A 19085-nucleotide genomic window follows, 5' to 3' on the forward strand; every position below is an offset into this window, starting at 1 on the left:
GCGGAGGCTTCGCCAAGGGACCCGGAAGCACTTACCCTCCACTTCCTCCTCCTGTTTGGCTTCTGTCTCACCTAGAGCTGTCCGGTCGCAGACCGCCTCCGAGACGTTTCCTGTCCGGTGAGTGTCGACCGACTGAAACGGCGGCCCATAATGCATTGCGATGGCGGGTAGGCGGGTGGGGGTGGAGCCAGGGCCGGAAGTAGAACGGTGGCGGCAGCGGAGGCCCCGGCAGCTCGGGACTGAGTGCAAGGTGACTGGGAGGGTTGCTAGACTAGCTTGGCCTCTTGGGACTCAGATTCTGGGTTTCTTCTTGGGGCCTGGGCTGCCTATTACCTCTGTCCTTCAGGAGTACAGAGCAGCCTGGTGTCACAGGCACCTTTACCGTCTGGCCCAGGGTCACTGCTGACCTCGGCGCCCTTAGGCTTTGAAGTTTGCGGTAGATTCCGGCGTGGTCATCCCTGCTCTGAGGGTAAACCGGGGTGGTACGCGAGGCAAGGAGGCCAGGGGTTCCCGGACCCGCGACTCAGCTGGGGCAGCTCAAGGTCATTCCCACGGGACAGGTCTGCGTCCAGGCCTGCCCTACCGGGGCGCGCAGGAGGTCGTGCCCAACTATTGAAAGCAGAATGTGCACCATAGGAGGGAAAGGGGTGACGGTAATCTTAAAAGTTTGCATCCCACCTGAAAATATTGATAGTGCTGAAACGTGGCTAGGCAGCTTTGTTTTACACTCTCATTTTCCTGCACAATCCTACACCTCACCCCCAAGAAACAATACGCTGACTGGGGTAGAAGGGGGTTCTTGAGTTAGGGGTGAGGCCAAAGTTCGCAGGCGAACAAAACAAGGTTTCCGGGAGGGCGAAAGAGAACGGGTCAGGTTAGGCGGGTTGTGGATTGACTTTAGGAATATGCACGGAATGGGCCGCGAAAGTACTAACCTAGGCTGGTCAGTCATCTCTGTAAACTGGAGAACCCTGCACCCTCTCACCACAAGGCCTCTTCTCATGTGTACCCTTTCTTGCTGTTGCCTTCCCCAGTCTTTCTACGTCAAATCCCAGTCACAGGTTCTGGGGGGGGCGGGGGGGGGGGCCGATCGTACTTGAATAGAGAACTTATCACACTTGGTATTTTACACCTATTTGTGTAATAACATGTGTCTTCTGCGGGACGGTGGACTGACAGTGGACACTCATATATTACTCAGTGAAAAAATAAAAGAGTAAAAGAGAACAAGTTTTGATAGTGAGATTGTGTGTTCATTTTTTAGACAAGTTGAATTTGATGGTCCCGTAGGACTTAGGAAAGGAAAAGAGGTGTTGAATGGGTAGGTTTAGGGTTCAGAAAAAACGACTAAAATTAGAGGGGTGTGATTTGGGAATCGTTAATACTTAGATGATAGAGGGGTCCCTGGCTGGCTCAGTTGGTGCAGCGTGCAACTCTTCATCTCCAGGTCTGAGTTCAAGCCCCACATTGGGCATAGAGCTTACTTAAATAAAATACTTAGATGATAGAAATTGAAAAAATGAAAACAGACTTTACCTAATAGGAATAACACGATTTTTGCCATTGGAGTTAGAGCAAATTGACTGTGGAGATATGGGCAGTGTAATAACTTTTCTTTGACATAGTTTTATTTTCTGTAAAGGAGGGATAAGAACACTTTCCCCTAATTGTTAATAATGTTTTCCTAAGGGTTGAAGAGGAGAATATATACGGAAATACTTTGCAAAGTATTTTGGGATGAACCAATGTTAGGTGACCTTATTGCTGAGTATTAAGCATGTCCTTAAATTGCTATAAGGGAAAATAGCACCTTGAATTGCATGATTTTCTAAAAAAAAAAAAAAAAATGTTTATTTATTTTTTGAGAGAACACAGGCTCCTTGAACCGGGGAGGGGCAGGGAGAGGGAGAGGGAGAGAGAGAAAGAGAGAGGGAGAGAGAGAGAGGGAGAGAGAGAATGAATCCCAAGTAGTCTCAGTGCTGATACTACGAACTGGGAGATCATGACCTGAGCTGAAGTCAAGAGTCAGATGTTCAACCGACTGAGCCGCCCAGGCACCCTGAGTTGCACAATTTTTAAAATAGATCCGTGTCCACTTAGATTCTACCGTGTAACCTTCGGCCAGGTACTTAATCTCTAAGCCTCAGTTTATGTGTATGTAAAATGGGAATGGTAATATGTAGCGCTTTAAGGTTATTTGTTGTTTGCTTTGAGTCTTCTTCAGTATTTTTCTCTGATGGGGTATAAGGGGTGATGTATGGTGAATTTCTCCAAATAGTTTGCTTTCGGGGCAGGTGAAGGATATTTTGTTGATCATGGGAGTTTTTTGGTAGTTTTTATGTGCGATTCCAGGGCTTCTCAGCCTTTGCATTACTGACATTTTGGACCAGATAGTTCTTTGTTGTGGGATGGCTGTTACTTTGTTTTGGTTTTTATAGGATGTTTAGCAACATCCCTGGCCTTTACCCACTGGAGGCCAGTAATACCCCGGTCAGGACAACCAAAAATGTCTTCAGACATTGCCAGTAATCCCTTGAGGTATACTGCTGTCCCAACTCAAGAACTACTGTGTTACTCTACGGTCTTCTAGCTGAGTGCTTCTCAAACTGTCAGTAGTAGAGGACCATTTTTCCTCTAACCTTGTGGCTACCTTTGAAAACTACAATAAAAGTTACTGTAAAAGTTAGATGAAAGAACATACAGTGAAGACACCCAAAATACAAACTGATTTTTTGTTATTCAACAGATATATGTGACTCTGTCAAATTGTTATAAAAGTTTCTAAATCGTTATTAACGATTTTTGTTACGATAGACCAGTAACACAATTTGTATACTATTGCTGGCCCACAGACCACACTTTGAGGACTTTAATAGAAGTTCAGCATCAAGATGACAGTGATTATGGTTATTAATAGGTAATTTTGGAGGCTCATGGGACTCAGGTTAGCATGGCAGGTTTCATTTTATCTGTAAGATTCAGAAATTTTAACCAGGCTGTATTGAGGTGTGAATCTTGGATCCCCATTCCAATGTAGGGTTTAGTAAACTCTGTTTAATAGACATCTTCTTTCTCAATCTGAGGGAAATGTCTTCTAATTATTTATGGCTTTCTTATCTATTCTTTTTCTTTTAGAATTCTTGTTTGCATTTATTTGTTGTAATTTGGAAATTTTTTTGGCATTTGATCTTTCAAGGTACTAAATTAGGTCTCAACTGAAATCATCTTCTGTTTTACCTGCTGAAATGCTTTAAAAAATTTTTTTTTAGTGTTTATTTTTGAGAGAGAGAGTCGAGTTGAGCGGGGGAGGGGCAGAGAGACAGAGACACAGAATCTGAAGCAGGCTCCAGGCTCTGAGCTGTCAACACAGCACGATGTGGGGCTCAAACCCATGAACCCGCAAGATCATGACCTGAGGCGAAGTCGGACACTTAAGCGACAGAGCCACCCAGATGCCCTTATTTGCTGAAATGTTTTAGTTAGAAAATCATATATTTTAGTTTCAGGAGCTCTAAAGACTTGGAAATCTTTAAGTCCTTATTTTTCTTTCTTTTTATTTTTTAAAAAATGCTTATTTATTTATTTTTGAGAGCCTGATGTGGGGCTCAAACCCGCGAACTGTGAGATCATGACCTGAGCCAAAATCAAGAGCCAGACTCTCAAACGACTGAGCCACCCAGGCACCCCTTTCATTCTGTTTTACTGATTAGGTTGTACTGTTTGATTTTCTCTTTCTTACTGGTGGGCTTCCTTGGGCTGGTTCTTTTGAACTTAGATTTGGCTGTTACAGTATTCTTGAATGCCTGGAATCCTACAGTTGAAATAGGCAGAACACTTTCCCCTGCTATGGGGCCCGTGTCTCCGTGCTCCCTTTTGGTCTTCTGAGGGGGCTCAGGGTAACCTGGCACATTAATCTGGGGGCCAGTGTTCTTTTCTGCCTGAGATGGGCGGTTATCTAACATGCTACCTTGACTATGCTTATTCTTGACCTGTGGTCCAAGACCAAGTTTATGGAGAAGAAATACCTCATCCTAAATTTTGTGCTTTCTTTCTGCATCTAACCCAGCACACAGGCCTGAGTTGTTTCTAACTGCCCCTAGGTCCCAGGGCCTTTTGGTTAAGAAGCAAAAAAACTTACAGTGGGGAGTGGAGAGGGGGAAGGGAGCTCTGGTCAGGTGACTGTTCTTAGCATTCAGCAAGTTCTGGTGTGATGTATGATTGACTTCTGTAACAATTAGTAGAATTAGATTCCTACTATATGATATACTTAGAGGTGTTTTACAATTATGTACATTTTAAAGTATGTTAATACTCTCGTGCTTGTTTTCAGTAATAGAATCACCATGATTCTCCAGAGGCTCTTCAGGTTCTCCTCTCTCATGCGGTCCATGGTCTCAGTGCATCTGAGGAGGAACATCGGTGTTACAGCAGTGGCATTTAATAAGGAACTTGATCCTGTACAGAAACTCTTCGTGGATAAGATTAGAGAATACAAAACTAAGCGACAGTAAGTGGGTAGATAACCACCTGTGGAGTAAATATAAATATTCAAGATATATGTAAGTTGTGAGATGGGGAAAAGAAATTACTAGGTCTTTGAAACTGTTAAGACCTTCACTGAGCTGATTGCTGACATAGAGGTTCATTAGGTGTTCCAAAAGAAGATAAAGATCTTGATTCTTTTTTTTAAAGTCCCAAATTTTATCTTATATGAGTTCCAAGGGAGAATTCCATTATATCTATTGTCATTTTAATGTTTATTTTTGAGAGAGAGAGAGAGAGAGAGAGAGAGACAGAGCATGAGCGGTAGAGGGGCAGAGAGAGAGAGAGAGGGAGGGAGGGAGGGAGAGAGACACACAGACATAGAATTAGAAGCTGGCTCCAGGCTCCGAGCTGTCAGCACAGAGCCCAACGCGGGGCCCAAACTCACAAACTGCAAGATCATGACCTGAGCTGAAGTCAGACACCCAACCGACTGAGCCACCCAGGCACCCCTCTATTGTCATTTTAGATGTATTGTCATTATAATGTCATTTATTATAAACTAGAGCCAATTCTTAGACGTCTATAGGATCTTGGAAATCATTTAGGAACTATATTTGAAAAAATTGAGTCCCTTAGACATTAATTAGCCTAAGGTCATAAAACTAATTGTAGGAAAAACATATTATCAAAATATTCTAATTATCAATTTAGTGCCCTTTCTTTGACATCATGATTTGGGGGGGAAATGTATGAACCCAGCATTTTTTTCTTTAATGCTATTTCCATAGTTCTGTATTTCTGGGAATGTCAAAGGTCAAGAGGGAAGTGGCATAAAGCAAAGTCCAGGATAAACACAGTTACGGAACCACACAGCTTTGGAGGTGAATGATGACCTTAGCCATCATCAGATTCAACCCCCAATCTTATGAAAAGTGATACAGAGCAGTTTGGTGTTCATTTTATTTAGTTGTCTACCATGTGCAAAGCACTGGGCTATTAACTGTGGTAGGCCGCAGAAGGAAGCCATACTGCATTTCCATAATATTCTTGAAATCTGATGGGGTGGAAAGCTTGTAGGAATGTATAAGGTAATCTATGAGGAAAAATGGGTTAGATACTAACATAGTGACACATTCAGTGTTTGGGGACTTCATAGAAAGGAATGTTCCTTTCTTGCTGGAGGCAGTATTTGAGATCCTTAAAAAAAAGTTTTTTTTTTTAACATTGTTCATTTTTTCAGAGACAGAGACAGTACAAGTGGGGGAAGGACAGAGAGAGAGAGAGAGAGAGAGACACACAGAATCGGAAGCAGGGTTCAGGCTCTGAGCTATCAGCACAGAGCCCGACGCGGGGCTCAAACCCACATACTGTGAGATCATGACCTGAGCCGAACAACCGACTGAACCACCCAGGTGCCCCTGAGATCTTTTATCCCTTTTAAGAATATGGACAGCTATGGATCAGCCCTTCAGTTTAAAACTGTGAAGAACTTACTCACATGATTTTGTTTATAGCTTCAAAGGGTTCTCAAAACCAAGAAAGGCTATCAGTACATATCTCTACCTCTGGTTATGAACAATTGGTGTGAAGGTTGCACAGATAAATGGGAGGGGGAGAAGGATATATTTTAGGAAGAAAGAGTGGTGTGAGCTAAAGCATGAAAACTGAAACGACCAGGTCGGTTTGAGAAATTGTGTAATGCTGCTCCCCAGGACTGTGGAGTGTATGAGGAGAGTGGGGAGCAGTAAGGATGAGAATGGGGTCGGAATGAGGGGATTATGAGAGGCCTCGATTATAGATGGGCAGGTGAGGTATTAGATGATAGGCATTTATGAGGAATTAAAGGTTTTTGAGCAGGATGGTAGGATGGAACAAGGTTACTCTGTATTAGGAAGATAATTTTAATCAGAGTATTAGGAAGATTGGAATGAGTAGAGAAGACAGACAGACATGGTAGGAAACTTGTAACAATCCAAGCATTGGATTGACAAGGTTGATGAGAACCTTGTCTTTACAGCAGTGGGAATATAAAAGTGACAGTCGAGACATTGAGGGACTGAGAACTGGGTCTTGGTTTTCTGGTGGAGAGAGAGGAGAAGGAACAGTTAAAGAGCCCTGAGACTTTGAGACTGGGCAACTAACAAAAAAGGTTTTGTTCTTACCAGAGCTAAGGATGGAGAGAGCTAAAGGATTAAAATGAAGACATTGTTAAGAAATTCTCACAACAGTCTTATAGATTTTATCCCCTTATTACATGTTAGAAAAGCAAGGCTAAAAGAGAAGAATTTGTCTAAAATCACGCTATTCAGTAAGCAGGTGTGCAGGATCCGTTGGGGAATTTGAGTGTCTCCTGTCCAGAGGTAGTGTGGCATCTTAGTATTGATGCTGTTTGCACTCCAATTGTCCTTAAAAAGCCTGTCCAATAAGAAGTCAATCCTTGGGGTGCCTGGGTGGCGCAGTCGGTTAAGCGTCCGACTTCAGCCTGGTCACGATCTCGAGGTCCATGAGTTCGAGCCCCGCGTCGGGCTCTGGGCTGATGGCTCGGAGCCTGGAGCCTGGAGCCTGTTTCCGATTCTGTGTCTCCCTCTCTCTCTGCCCCTCCCCCATTCATGCTCTGTCTCTCTCTGTCCCAAAAAATAAATAAACGTTGAAAAAAAAAATTTAAAAAAAAAAAAAAAGTCAATCCTGAGGTATACTCTTTTTTTTTTTTTTTTAAGTAAGCTCTGCGCCCAAAGGAGGCTTGAATTCAGGACCCTCAAGAGTTACATGCTCCACCGTCTGAGCCAGCTAGGTGCCCCCGGGATGTACTCTGAATCTAAGGGGACTCTAGTTCATTCATTTATGCAAATTGTGTGGGAAAATGTTCTGCACACGGACTCTGACCTGGAATGCAGCTCTGAAACTTATTAGCACTTGGGCCTTGGGCAGGTTATTCAACTGCTATACCTTATCTGTACGTAACATGGGGGTGATAATAACAGCACGTATTTCAGAGGATGTTATAAAAATGAAGTGATTCAGTAAGTTAGCGTGCCTAGTATTTTTTACATGAAATAAACAAGTATCCTTTGAGTGTCTGCTTTGTCCAGGTCGCCATGCTAGATCCTGGGGATATAATAATAAGATGGGCTGGGAGACATACTCAGTTGAGGAGGTAGATGAGATCTGGCCTCTTTCTATCATAGGAATCCACATGAAAGTTCTCTAGCAGGCATCATCTGTCAGTAACCAGAATATTGGTGAGACTGGCTGGATGTACTCAAAGCACTGTCTGAAACTTGTAGCTCCCAGAGTTAGAAGACAGTTGTTAGTGTCGGGTTGAGGCTCCACTGTCTATTTCATTAGCCATTGTCCACATGTGCCTATTGAAATCTAATTAATTGCAGTTAAGTATAAATACAAATTCAGGTCGTTAGTTACATTTCTAGTGCTCACTAGCCACATATGGCTAGTGGCCACCTTAATTAGCGCAGATACAATTCATTACGGAAGGTTCTATTGCATGTGCTGATGTAGAAGAAAACTGAGTCCATGAGAACAAGCATCATTAACAGTTCTTAAATTAGAGCTGTCTCTGGAAAAACACAAAACAAAAAAACCAGAGTTGTCTCTATATTTTTGTGGAAATTCTGTAACATAAGGCCCTCTACTTTGATCATAGGCATATGTAAAAATATTATTACCCTTAATGGAGTTCTCACGAAGTTTTTGTTTATTATGTTCATGATAGGCGGGCAGTAACATGACAAACACAGAATTTCTGCAAAGAATTAATTACATCTAATTGGCCCCACTGCTGGTCTTGATGCTATATTTATCTTCCCAAAGCACAACTCTAATTTTGTCATTTTATTGCTTAACACATAAAATACACACCCCCCGCCTTAACATTCCAGGCCTCTCGTGACCTGAGTCCTGCTGGCTTTCCCATCTAGATGGCTGATTCTCCACATACAGCCAGTTTTTTATTACCTCCACTCTTTGCTTTCTCAGTCTTAGAATGTCTGAAATTAAAATCTGACCCAAACGCGTCATTTGTCACAAATGCCACCTTTGTAAAATGAAACTTTTTTCCAATTAGCTCCGCAAAAATGCTGTCTCCTCAACTTGAGTAGCTGTTTGATAAGCCATGTCTTTGAAGCTTATCAATAACTCTCTTATAGCACGGATGTTTCTAAACATTTTTTTCCCCTAAATGGCAAAATCTCTGAGGGTAAGAAATATTTGCAGCTTTGTTAGGCCCATATTATAGAGACTTAAAGTTACTAAGACCTTTTAAAAGACGTTTAGTGGTGGCTGAATTAAATCGGATAATAATAATAATAATAGCACTTATTGGCCACTATGTCACCTCACTGTGGGCCAGGCACTGTGTTAAGTGGTACATGTACGTTATCTCTGTAATTCTCGTCACACCATCATTAAGTAGGGCCTTCAGTTTTAGATGCGGAAACTAAAGTTTAGAAGTTTAGAGTGTTTCATGCCTTGCTTCAGTTTATGTAGTTTCAATAAACTGTAGAGCTGACATTGAAACAAGTAGTCATTGACTCAGGGAACCCATGGACTTAGCCATTATATCTTATCACAACTTAGACCTCAAGAGATTATGACTTGATAAACATCCTTGATACTCAAGCCTTGAATGTTAGAAGTTTGTTTGAAGTTGCCTCATTTATGTGATGCCTCATCATTATAGAAGTTTGAATTGAAATTCAAGCGGAAATGCTTTTTTTCAGAAGCTACGTTTTTCCCTATATGATGACTTTTAAAAGGTCTATTGAAACTTGATGGTAAAAAGTAATTTTGGTTTTGTAAACTAGTGCATAAGAAGAGTTTTTACTTGTTCATTTGCCCACAACAGGGCATCCGGAGGACCTGTTGATACTGGCCCAGAGTATCAGCAAGAGCTGGAGAGAGAGCTTTTTAAGCTTAAGCAGATGTATGGTAAAGCAGACATGAATACTTTCCCTAACTTCAATTTTGAAGGTAAGTGTCTTCAATCATGGATTCATTCTTGGGGGAGATTTGTTTTAAGTCGAGACTTTATGCCTTATACTTGGGTTGTTTAGAGGATTAAATGACAATCACACGTAAATTTATTAGGACAGTGACATTTGCATGAGAAGCTCTTGTACAAATGCTTGCCATCCGTATAGGAGATTATGTAACAGGTCAAATGGTGGGGATTTGAAATCAAACTCCCTAATCTTGAATCGTGACACTATCACCTATGAAGTGTGTGATCTTGGATAGTTAACTGGTGACTGTTTCCCATCTGACATTCAGGGAGAATTCTAATACCTCTCTCATGGTTGTTGTAATTAAATGACATAAAATATGTGAAGTCAGTTAATAGCCTGGTTTATAGTAAGTGCTTAATAAATCATTATCAATTGTAATAGTTCTATGTAGGTGTTAAAAAACCATAGATACTAAAAAAAAAATAAAAAAATTGATCAGTTAAATATTGAAGCCTTCTAGATAATGCATTTTATTGCAATATAGCTAAGCGTGGACCTTTTTGTTCCTTTTCTTAGATCCCAAATTTGAAGTCATCGACAAACCCCAGTCCTGAAGAAATAGTGTAAAATGTATTTGGTAATTTGTCCTAGATTAGTTGTACAACTGGTCGGAAGTATCGGGACAAACGTACGTTTCTCAACTGTCAAATGTGTTCTTTTAATTCTGATTCCAAATAAATTATTTGGTGATGTTGCGTGTACATTTGAGTGTATTGAATTCTATGTTTCAGCATTGTTTTTAAATCTGCCCAGTTGGCTCTAATGAAACAGGTGGAGATCTTGGGTCAGTTGGCCACAACTTGCCCACAACCTGCCAGGCTCCTCTCGGTGTGCAGGGCTCGCCTTTTACTAGTGGAGACTTCCCGCCTCAGGGGGCCGCCCTGACCTAAGGAATGTTTGCCACAGAGGGATGTTACATCCGTTCCCAGAATATAAAGAAAAGGCTTGTAAACCTTTTATCATAACTTTTCCAGGAAATTCAAGTTAAGCTTGAATACACACGGGAACATTCATTGTGCTTTAACTACCATCTCCTCAAACGTTAAATGCTTTTATCCCAACAGCCAGGTCCCTCCTCTTCCCTTGCAGTTTATGATCATAGATGTATTACTGTGCTACACAGATGGAGGAAGGAAAGCTGGGAGCAGGCGGGGGTTCTACAAAGGAGCCTCCTTGGAAAGAGTAAGCTGTATGGTGTTGTTTTGCCCAAGCGATGGGAGACCCAGCAAGTAGGCGGCATAACAGGCACATCAAGATTTCAGTTAGCGTAGCTGGCTCTTGAGGAAATGATTTTTTTTTTTTTCAAAAGGAAATCAGCTGTGCCTTTTTATATCTGACAATCTGACTTGTGTCAGTAAATATGGATCTTAATAAACTTTAAAGGCTTTTTTTGTTTTTTGGTACCGATTTTAAATATAATTTTATTTAAGACATTGTATTTTCCACTTAAAAAATACAGTGCTTACAAAGTGCAATGTTTATTTCCTTTCCCTGGGCACATAGTCCATATTCAAGTATCAAGAATGACCGGTTTATTTACTATGGCAACTCGACTTTATAATAGCCATGGAATTTGCTACAAATTTGGGTCCTTCAAATGTTGTGTGTGGAACGTGCCTTGTCTGGGCCCAGAGGAGGCAGCACCAGGTGGGGGAGCTGCACCACCAGGGAAGCCTCCAGGCATTCCTCCCACGTGCCCCTTGCGCTTTGGTACAGCTTCGGAACCATGGGGTTGCAGACTTTCTCCAGCTCTTTCTGCTGATAAAGGTTTTTGTTTCTGTTTTTTTAAATATGAAGTCAAAAGTCAGCCTTCTTCATGAGGTTAACTCACTCAAAAAGAGGAATAGATTTTTACTGTGGGTGCCATTCTAGCTGGAGTCAAACCTGCTCAGGACTACCTTTTCCAAAAGACCTGCAAACATTTCCTAGTGATACAGGTGTGATTAAACTACTAAGATGTGTGGAATCGGAATTGGGGAGGGTAAAGTATTAGGAAGAAGAGCCCCAGTTTCTTCAAATGCTGCTAAGCAGTGACAGTTCAGTTGACCTCCTTTTATTTAAATAACTGCAGACACTGAAACAATTCAATGTTTTTTTTATGGTGCTATTTAAAGGTAACTGAGGAAGCCGAGTTGCTCAGGTTCTTTCTCTAACCTCCCCTGAAGCACCTCCACCCACCTGCGGCAGGCAAGCTGCCTGACTCCGAGGTGCAAAGGCCCGTCTAGAAGGGCCTGATCCTTTTCAGCACCTCCTTTGTCTCCCTTTCCTCACTCTGCCACTCAGGTTAGTTGTATTTTACCTTTTATAATTTCACACCTACTTTCTCATACACGTTTGAGAGAGCAGAGCATGAGCAGGGAAGGGGCAGAGAGAATCCCAAGCTGGCTCTGCACTGTCAGCACAGAGCCCGATGCGGGGTTCGATCTCACAAACTGGGCGATGATCATGACCTGAGCCTAAATCAGGAGTTGTTTGCTCAACCACTGAGCCACCCAGATACCCCTCATATTTTTAAAAATCTGCCCTGCAACTATTTGGAGTTTGCTTCAACATCCCAATCTCTTCATTCATTATGTAAACATAAGGATTCGGGGCTGTAAGAATACTGCATTAAGTACCCTACTCCCGGGCCCTACATCAGAGGGTGTTTATTGCTAACTTTTGAACAGGGAAGTACGCTCTTTTTCCCAGCTGAATGCTACAGTGGTGCTTTGAGTCAGATGTTAAAGGCTTCATCTTCCTCAGAGCCCCTTCCTCTTTCTGGTGACGCTGCCCCAACCCTGCAAACTCCAGCCTTTATCTGTCACTTCAGTCTGCCAGTACACTCCTTATCCTGTACTTACCACCTGAGATGTTTATCACAAATGACCTCAGCCTTCTAGGTTTTCGTGTTGAAAGTAACTTTTCTTCTCCCATGCCTGGTGTCACAGGTTGAAGTGTGTCCCCCTAAGATTCATTTATGGAAGTCCTAACCCCCAGCACCTCCGGATGTGATTGTATTTGGAGATAGGACTTTTAGATGGGATTAAGTTAAAGTTAGGCCCTTTGGGTGGGCCTGAATCCACTCCTGACTACCATTCTTATCAAAAGAGGGAATTTGAATTGAAGAAAGGTACAAAGAACTGGAAAGGGACACATGTCTTATCTAGTGTTACCTTTTTTTTTTTTTTTTTTTAAGTTTATTTATTTTGAGAGAGAATGTGAGCAGGGGAGGGGCAGTGACTGGGAGAGGGAATCCCAAGCAGGCCCCCTGCTCTCAGCATGGAGCCTGATCCAGAGCTCGAACCCATGAACTGTGAGATCATGACTTGAGCCGAAACCAAGAGTCAGATGCTTAAACAACTGAGCCACCCAGGTGCCCCTCTAGTGTTCTTTTTTTTTTAAATTTTTTTTTATTTAAAAAAAAATTTTTTTTTTAACGTTTATTTATTTTTGAGACAGAGAGAGACAGAGCATGAACAGGGGAGGGGCAGAGAGAGAGGGAGACACAGAATCTGAAACAGGCTCCAGGCTTTGAGCTGTCAGCACAGAGCCTGACGCGGGGCTCGAACTCACGGACCGCGAGATCGTGACCTGGCTGAAGTCGGACGCTTAACCGACCGAGCCACCCAGGCGCCCCCCCCCCAGTGTTACCTTTAATGATAACCAAAGAAGACTTCTGCTCTAGGCAATTTTTGCTTATTTAAATCCATTTAGTGTGGGATTTTTTTTGTCTTTGTTACTAGTTCTCTGCTGCTGCCCTTGCTTTAGCAGAGCCTATAAATGCTGGCTCTCTCTGGTTAGGGGCTGCATGTATAAATTCTTGGGGGGCTCTTTGGACCAGGTCTTCCTGTTGTACAGATTATCTAAGTGGGAGGTCTGTTTCAACTCCACCTCTTCCAAACTCCCCTCTGTTCCCCATCCCAGTGGGACAGTCTTATTTCAGATGTTTGACCTCAGTAAGACACTGGCAAGAAGGCACAAGGCCAATTACTTTAGATGATGCCTCTCCTTGAGTACAGGAAACTTACCATCCTTGTCCTAAGAACCTGGGGAAACAGGTCCTTCACCATCTCCTGCTGTCTCCTTTGATACCTTTTGCCAATTCTCACCCTGCTCAAAAAAGCTATTTCCTTTTTGGCAGGCACTTACAATTTGCAATTTGCAAAATTTGGGGATAGGCAAGACAGAAAAAGGTTGTGAGCTGTGAGACTGGGGAGGGGTGAACTAGCCAGAGATTACTAAGGGTGAAAGAGAGGGTGTGGCATGAGAGAAGTAAGTAAGAATCTAAAAGAAAGTATGTTGGGGGCAAGAGAAAAAACATCTTGTATGAAACATCCTGAATCAGATGGACCTGTGTTTCTTAGACCATGAGCCCTTATTTCCCTTTGTGAACTTGGCAGACTGACTCTTGAGTTGGTTTCCTGGTCTGCAAATGACCACATGATCCGCTTTATAATACCGTTGAGATGAATGAGATTGTATATACCTGCACCTCCATCCACCCCCACTTCACATGTATAAAATGTTTAATAGTTCTGACTTTTTATTTGCAAGGTATTTTCTTTTCCCCCCAGCATTTGGGAAGTTGGCAGGCACCCAGAAGAAAGATGAGATTCTAATCTTAAGCAGCTGAAGAGCTAACCTTGTAGCTATAGATGGTAAGAGGGCATAGTTTCCCCAGGTTTTATTGAACGATAGGTGGATGACTTTTCCCCTGCACCGGTTAAATGGGCCTAAAAAGTTGAACAAGTTCAGCTATTTTTATTAACATAGACTTTAATCAAACAAAACCACTCATGAGATGAAGGAAATTCTTCGCAAAGTTATACTAAAAAACAATCGTTCCAGATTTAGTTAGGTTAAACCCCTAACTAAAAATAAATTAAATCTAGTTACAATAGCAACAACGATAATTAAAACCAAGCAAAACTTGCTATTAGAGATTTTAGAGCCCTCATCCTTATAGAACACAATTTCACTGCAGGAAAAGAAAATCAAAACTCTCTATGAATTATAATGAGGTTTTGCCTCAATATTATAATATTGTTAATATTCAAGTTCCTCAAAAGCAAATGGAAACACAAGTCCAGATATAGGTGGATATACTTTTAATAAATGGAAAACGAGTGCTCAACATTATGTCCTTTGTGTGGGAGCAAGCATCCTGTACACAATGACTTACTTAGCTACGTACAATATATTAAGATAATGTATAATACATATTTGACTCAGAGAGTGTTATATGTTAACACTTTATAAGATGAGTCTTCTAGCCAAATGGCTCAGCAGCTTTCATCTGTTAGTAAGGCACTGCATGTTTTCCCCCACAATCTGTGTCATTTAAATTGAAGAAGTTGATCTTGTGTGCTGGTAGGTATGCCTGAAGAGCCATCTTTGAGACTCACATACACTCTTGGACCCTCGGCCATGCAACAAGAAAGCATTCCTCATACCAAACCAAATCAAAGCATGGGCAACATTTAGCTTAATTTATTTTTTATTTTTATTTTTTTGGGCAAAAGCTTATAGATAGGTGTTTTTTCTCATGCTTCAGCACCAGGCGTTGGGAAAGTATGCGTGTGGGTCCAGTCCTGTCTATGCCTGCTGTTTTTGTAAATTAAGTTTTGTTGGAACACAAACGTGCCATTTATTATTGTCTACGGCTGCTTTTGAGCTACCAAGGTGGAGTCGAGTAGTTGTAACAGGCACCATAAAACCAGTATGGCTTAAAATATCTACTATCTGGCCCTTTATAGGAAATATTGCAAGGAGTCTGGTGAGAAGCATCCAATGCCACAGAAGAGTGGGGGGCAAGGCACAGTCTGACAACAGACATCTTCCCAGTGACCCGGTGTGGTATCCAGGTATCATTTGTTGGCCCAGTGAATCCTGGGATTTGCTTTGTCTATTGAGGGAAAAATGGATTCCTTTAAAAGTAGCTTAACCATGTTCAAAGTTGTCAAAGTTTGTAAGCTTTTCATCCAGATTTGCCCAGAACTGGAAATGCCCTACCCATATTTTATTTTCAAGATAAACTGAATAATCACAATAAGTTATAGAAGATTATGCTTTTTAACACAGCCTAGTTACTCTTACATGGATCATTGGAATTTTCACTTTGTAACACTAGCTTGGACACCGTGGAGAAACCAGATGATTGGACTGATTTTTCATTTCATTTGTTAGACAACTCTTTCTCCTCTGTATCTCTGGCTCTTCAATAAGCAGGACTGGATTTGATTATTAATTCTGGACTTGACCCAGCCCAGAATTTCACTGCATGATTATCAGAGACAAATATGAAGTCCCCATCATGCAGAGAAGGGTGCCTGCCTGCAAGGTTATGTGTGTGGGGTCCAGTGGCGACGTCTGATGTCAAGTTCACTGATGATCTTCAAAGCGGTCTTAGGAGAAGGAAACAGCAACAAGCAACTCAAGGGAAAGAAGACATTTGGGTTTGGGTTCGACTCTCAAAGTTACATTTAATGAGGAAATCAATGACATCAGGTGAGTGAGCTCTGGTCATTAGGTATTTCTTCGTGTTGTTTTTGGTTCTCAGAAATAAAAATAAACACCAAGTGCAAATCCTTGGGGAGAAGACCACTCCTGCTACCTCCCTTCTGTGAATAGATTAGTGATAAATGAGCAGTGGAATACAGATTGTATTAGGGGAGAAAAGAGGATTCTGGTAGAAATAAGATCAGAGGTTCCCTTTGCATCTGTCAAAGTGTTTTAGAGTGCATCTGTCTTAGAGTGTTTTCTGAACCCTCTAAATCAGACTCTTGTACAGAAAGTGGATGCAGTTTATATTTTCATGCTCTGTGGGTTCATTTCACAATCGAACTTCCTCCAGAAGTTAGGGCATTTAACATCTCATAAACCCCAGAATACTATAAAGTATTGTGATTCTTTTAACTTTGTCCAGACCCAAGAAGCCAGACCGTATTTTATTTAGGTGCTGACAGAACTATTTGTTTAAAATAACAATTTCAAGTAATTTAGCGATCATAAAAATTAGAATGAAATACCAATTTAATCTCCTCATGTACCTCCTTGCAAATGTAAGACAAAGCAGAGATTTAAATCTTTTAATAGCTTGTGTAACAACTGTGGTTTTGGTGTATCTCAAAGGTGGCATTATTTTAAATTATAAAAGATTTTGTATGCTTGAAATCCTAGGAAAAGGAAAAAAAAAACAAGTTTAAGTATAATGTATTCATTCATATTTAAAGAAATAAGTACATTTTATGAGTATAAAGCTACATGCACTATGAGAATCTTACAGGTACAACCCAGCATATATTTAACTAACTCTATTTTGCGGGGAATTAAATAAATACTAGGAGACAAGATCTTTGAAACTTTGCCTAAAGAGTAAGGAAGTAAATGTGGGAGTTAGAGCAGGAGAAATCTTATTTGCTGGGGGTATACTATTGGTATCGACAGGGTGGAGGTTGGGTGCTGCTAAGCATTCTGTAATGCACAGTACAGCCCCCCCAGCCAAGAATTCTACAAAATTGTAAGATTTCATTATAGAAGAATTCATAGAAGAAATTACAAATATAATGGGGCACGTGGGTGGCTCAGTCAGCTAAGTGGCCAACTCTTGATTTTGGCTCAGGTCATGATCCCACAGTTCATGAATTCGAGCCCTGTGTTGGGCTCTATGGTGACAGTGCGGAGCCTGCTTGGGTCTCTCTCTCTCTCGCTCTCTCAAAATAAATAAATAAAGCTTAAAAAAAAAAATCACAACATAAGAATTATAAGAAATTGTCAGTAATGCCAAGACCAAGAAATTCTGCTCTGGGGCAAATTGGAGGCTCGACAATTGGAGGCTCTACTTCTCAGTGGATGAGGGCAACTGAGAGGAAGACAGTGAAAAAAAATAAAAGGTTTTTGCTCTTCTGACTCCACCACAAAGTATCTTTAAAAAAAAACTTTTTTTAATGTTTATTTTATTTTTGAGAGAGACAGAGTATGAGCGGGGGAGGGGCGGAGAGAGAGGGAGACACAGAATCCGAAGCAGGCTCCAGGCTCCCAGCTGTCAGCACAGAGCCTGACGTGGGCTCGAATCCATGAACCGTGATATCATGACCTGAGCCAAAATCAGACGCCCAATTGACTGAGCCACCCAGGTGCCCCACAGTGTCTCTTACTGTTTGGTAGGATGTGATTATTTTATTCCACATTTAAGGAGTATTTTCTAGAAATTATAGGAGTTACATATTGCTTTCTATAAATATGGAGTTATAGACTGCTTACCTACTAATGAAAATATGATTTTGGCGTAGTAAACCACAAATAAAGTGACTTCTATGATGGAGTTGGGAGTAGACAATTTTAGAAAATCAAATTTTGGCAGAAAACAAGAATCCATGCAGCAGTACGTGGGTCATAAAGTTCATATCCATGAGGATCACTTATCTGTTTAAAATACGTGTCCACTGCCTACCCCGAGCTCTACAAATAGGATACCTAAGAGGATCCCTGCCAGACTGCCAAGGAATTCAGAAAACCCACGCTCTGTTTCTCAAGAAAGGGCGTAGACCTCTAAAAACATTGAAAACCTTCCTTCCTTCCTTCCCACATTCCTGAAAAATAATCCAGAAGGTTGAATATCCATGCAGAGAGCTACAAAGTCTGAGCAATGATGGTATTTACTGCTTCACTCTAGTATTGATGAATGCAAAAGGGTCCAATTTATGTTGCCTAAACCATCTGAGTTAGATAATTATTGCATCTCCTCAGGGATTTCTAGAATGTGCCTTTCAGTATTAGCAGAGGATCTTCCATATCCGTAAATTTTCCAACTTCTCTGTATAACCAAAGGAGAGTCCTGGAATCACAGATCTGTTGGAAGCCATCTGCTGAGGCAAGCTGACAAGAGTCAAGGTCCCTGAATCCAGCGCTACCACTGTAATCCTATGAGAACTTGTGTCTTAATGTTCTTATCTATGAAATGGAGCTGATAATACCAGACTTAATGATGCTAAGAAGGCTGAATAATAATAGCAAACATCATGAAAGAAAAGCCCCGACTGGTCTACAAATGCTGGGCAACTTTATCATACCGTCCCAGACGGAGGATGGAAACTAACATTTACTCAGCTCCCTCTAAAGACCAGTAATAATAAAAAAATAATAATAATAAATAAATAAATACCAGTAATAGACACTAGCACAAAGTATATTAAAAGTCAAAATTCATCCTTTCTGTACAATTACTTCATTTCCCTGCCCCATTTCCCAAACACATCTGATCTATAAATATGCTTTAAACATACTCACATTTTCACTCATTGTGGTGGCTTTAGATGCAGAATTACTTCTCCTGTTTATAGAATATAAAAGACAGTATTAAAAAAAAAAAAAAAAAAAGGCCAGCAATCCCAACTGAGTATCTTCTGTTTGTAGACAAAATTCACAGAGAAAGCCGTGCAGCAAGGGATTGGCCCGGGAAACCCTAGGGATCTCATTGTAGCCCTAGGACTAAAGATTTCTGTGGATTATGTGAGAAACTTACTCACTTTTAACTTACCAATTTTTTAAAATTTCGCATTTTGAAAGCTTGATCAATTATCATCAAAGTTCACTTTT

At 41.2% G+C, this 19085-nt stretch overlaps 3 protein-coding genes across 6 annotated transcripts in view; 1 reads left to right on the plus strand and 2 right to left on the minus strand.

Annotated features, from left to right (window-relative positions):
• The window catches only part of GABPA (GA binding protein transcription factor subunit alpha), a 38073-nt gene extending 37926 nt beyond the window's left edge, over positions 1-147 (minus strand). The window contains exon 1 of the mRNA XM_040484130.1: positions 36-147. The gene's annotated coding sequence lies outside the window, so the exon portion shown is untranslated. The remainder of the gene's footprint in view (positions 1-35) is intronic.
• Positions 10-10207, plus strand: ATP5PF (ATP synthase peripheral stalk subunit F6). Of its 2 annotated transcripts, none has more exons than XM_040484132.1 (4): positions 10-117; positions 4331-4507; positions 9347-9471; positions 10023-10207. In XM_040484132.1, the coding sequence occupies exons 2-4, from the start codon at positions 4344-4346 to the stop codon at positions 10058-10060; spliced, it is 327 nt and encodes a 108-aa protein (XP_040340066.1). In that variant the 5' UTR covers positions 10-117; positions 4331-4343; the 3' UTR covers positions 10061-10207. The 2 variants fall into 2 exon arrangements, with proteins under 2 accessions (XP_040340066.1, XP_040340065.1); XM_040484131.1 differs by lacking the exon at positions 10-117 and adding an exon at positions 151-250.
• A 4037-nt stretch (positions 10208-14244) lies between these two features.
• Positions 14245-19085, minus strand: part of JAM2 (junctional adhesion molecule 2) — a 62989-nt gene continuing 58148 nt past the window's right edge. For 2 of the 3 annotated variants that reach the window (XM_040484134.1, XM_040484137.1), the window contains exons 9-10: positions 18777-18819; positions 14580-16663 (exon numbers count right to left, since the gene is read on the minus strand). In XM_040484134.1, coding sequence (XP_040340068.1) covers positions 18785-18819 — 35 coding nt within the window. In that variant the 3' untranslated portion in view covers positions 14580-16663; positions 18777-18784. Of the gene's footprint in view, positions 16664-18776; positions 18820-19085 lie in introns of all 3 variants that reach the window. The other variant, XR_005793204.1, reaches the window with a different exon arrangement.

The sequence above is a fragment of the Herpailurus yagouaroundi genome, unplaced genomic scaffold (genome assembly GCF_014898765.1).
Source record: "Herpailurus yagouaroundi ecotype Mexico unplaced genomic scaffold, PumYag 162, whole genome shotgun sequence".
In the NCBI taxonomy this organism is placed as follows: domain Eukaryota; kingdom Metazoa; phylum Chordata; class Mammalia; order Carnivora; family Felidae; genus Herpailurus; species Herpailurus yagouaroundi.

Excerpts from the sequence above, each read along its gene's own strand:
- ATP5PF (XM_040484132.1), top strand. The coding sequence starts at position 4,344 with ATGATTCTCCAGAGGCTCTTCAGGTTCTCCTCTCTCATGCGGTCCATG. Across the intron at positions 4,508-9,346 it reads GAATACAAAACTAAGCGACA|GGCATCCGGAGGACCTGTTG; the intron begins GTAAGTGGGTAG and ends TGCCCACAACAG. Across the intron at positions 9,472-10,022 it reads CCCTAACTTCAATTTTGAAG|ATCCCAAATTTGAAGTCATC; the intron begins GTAAGTGTCTTC and ends TCCTTTTCTTAG.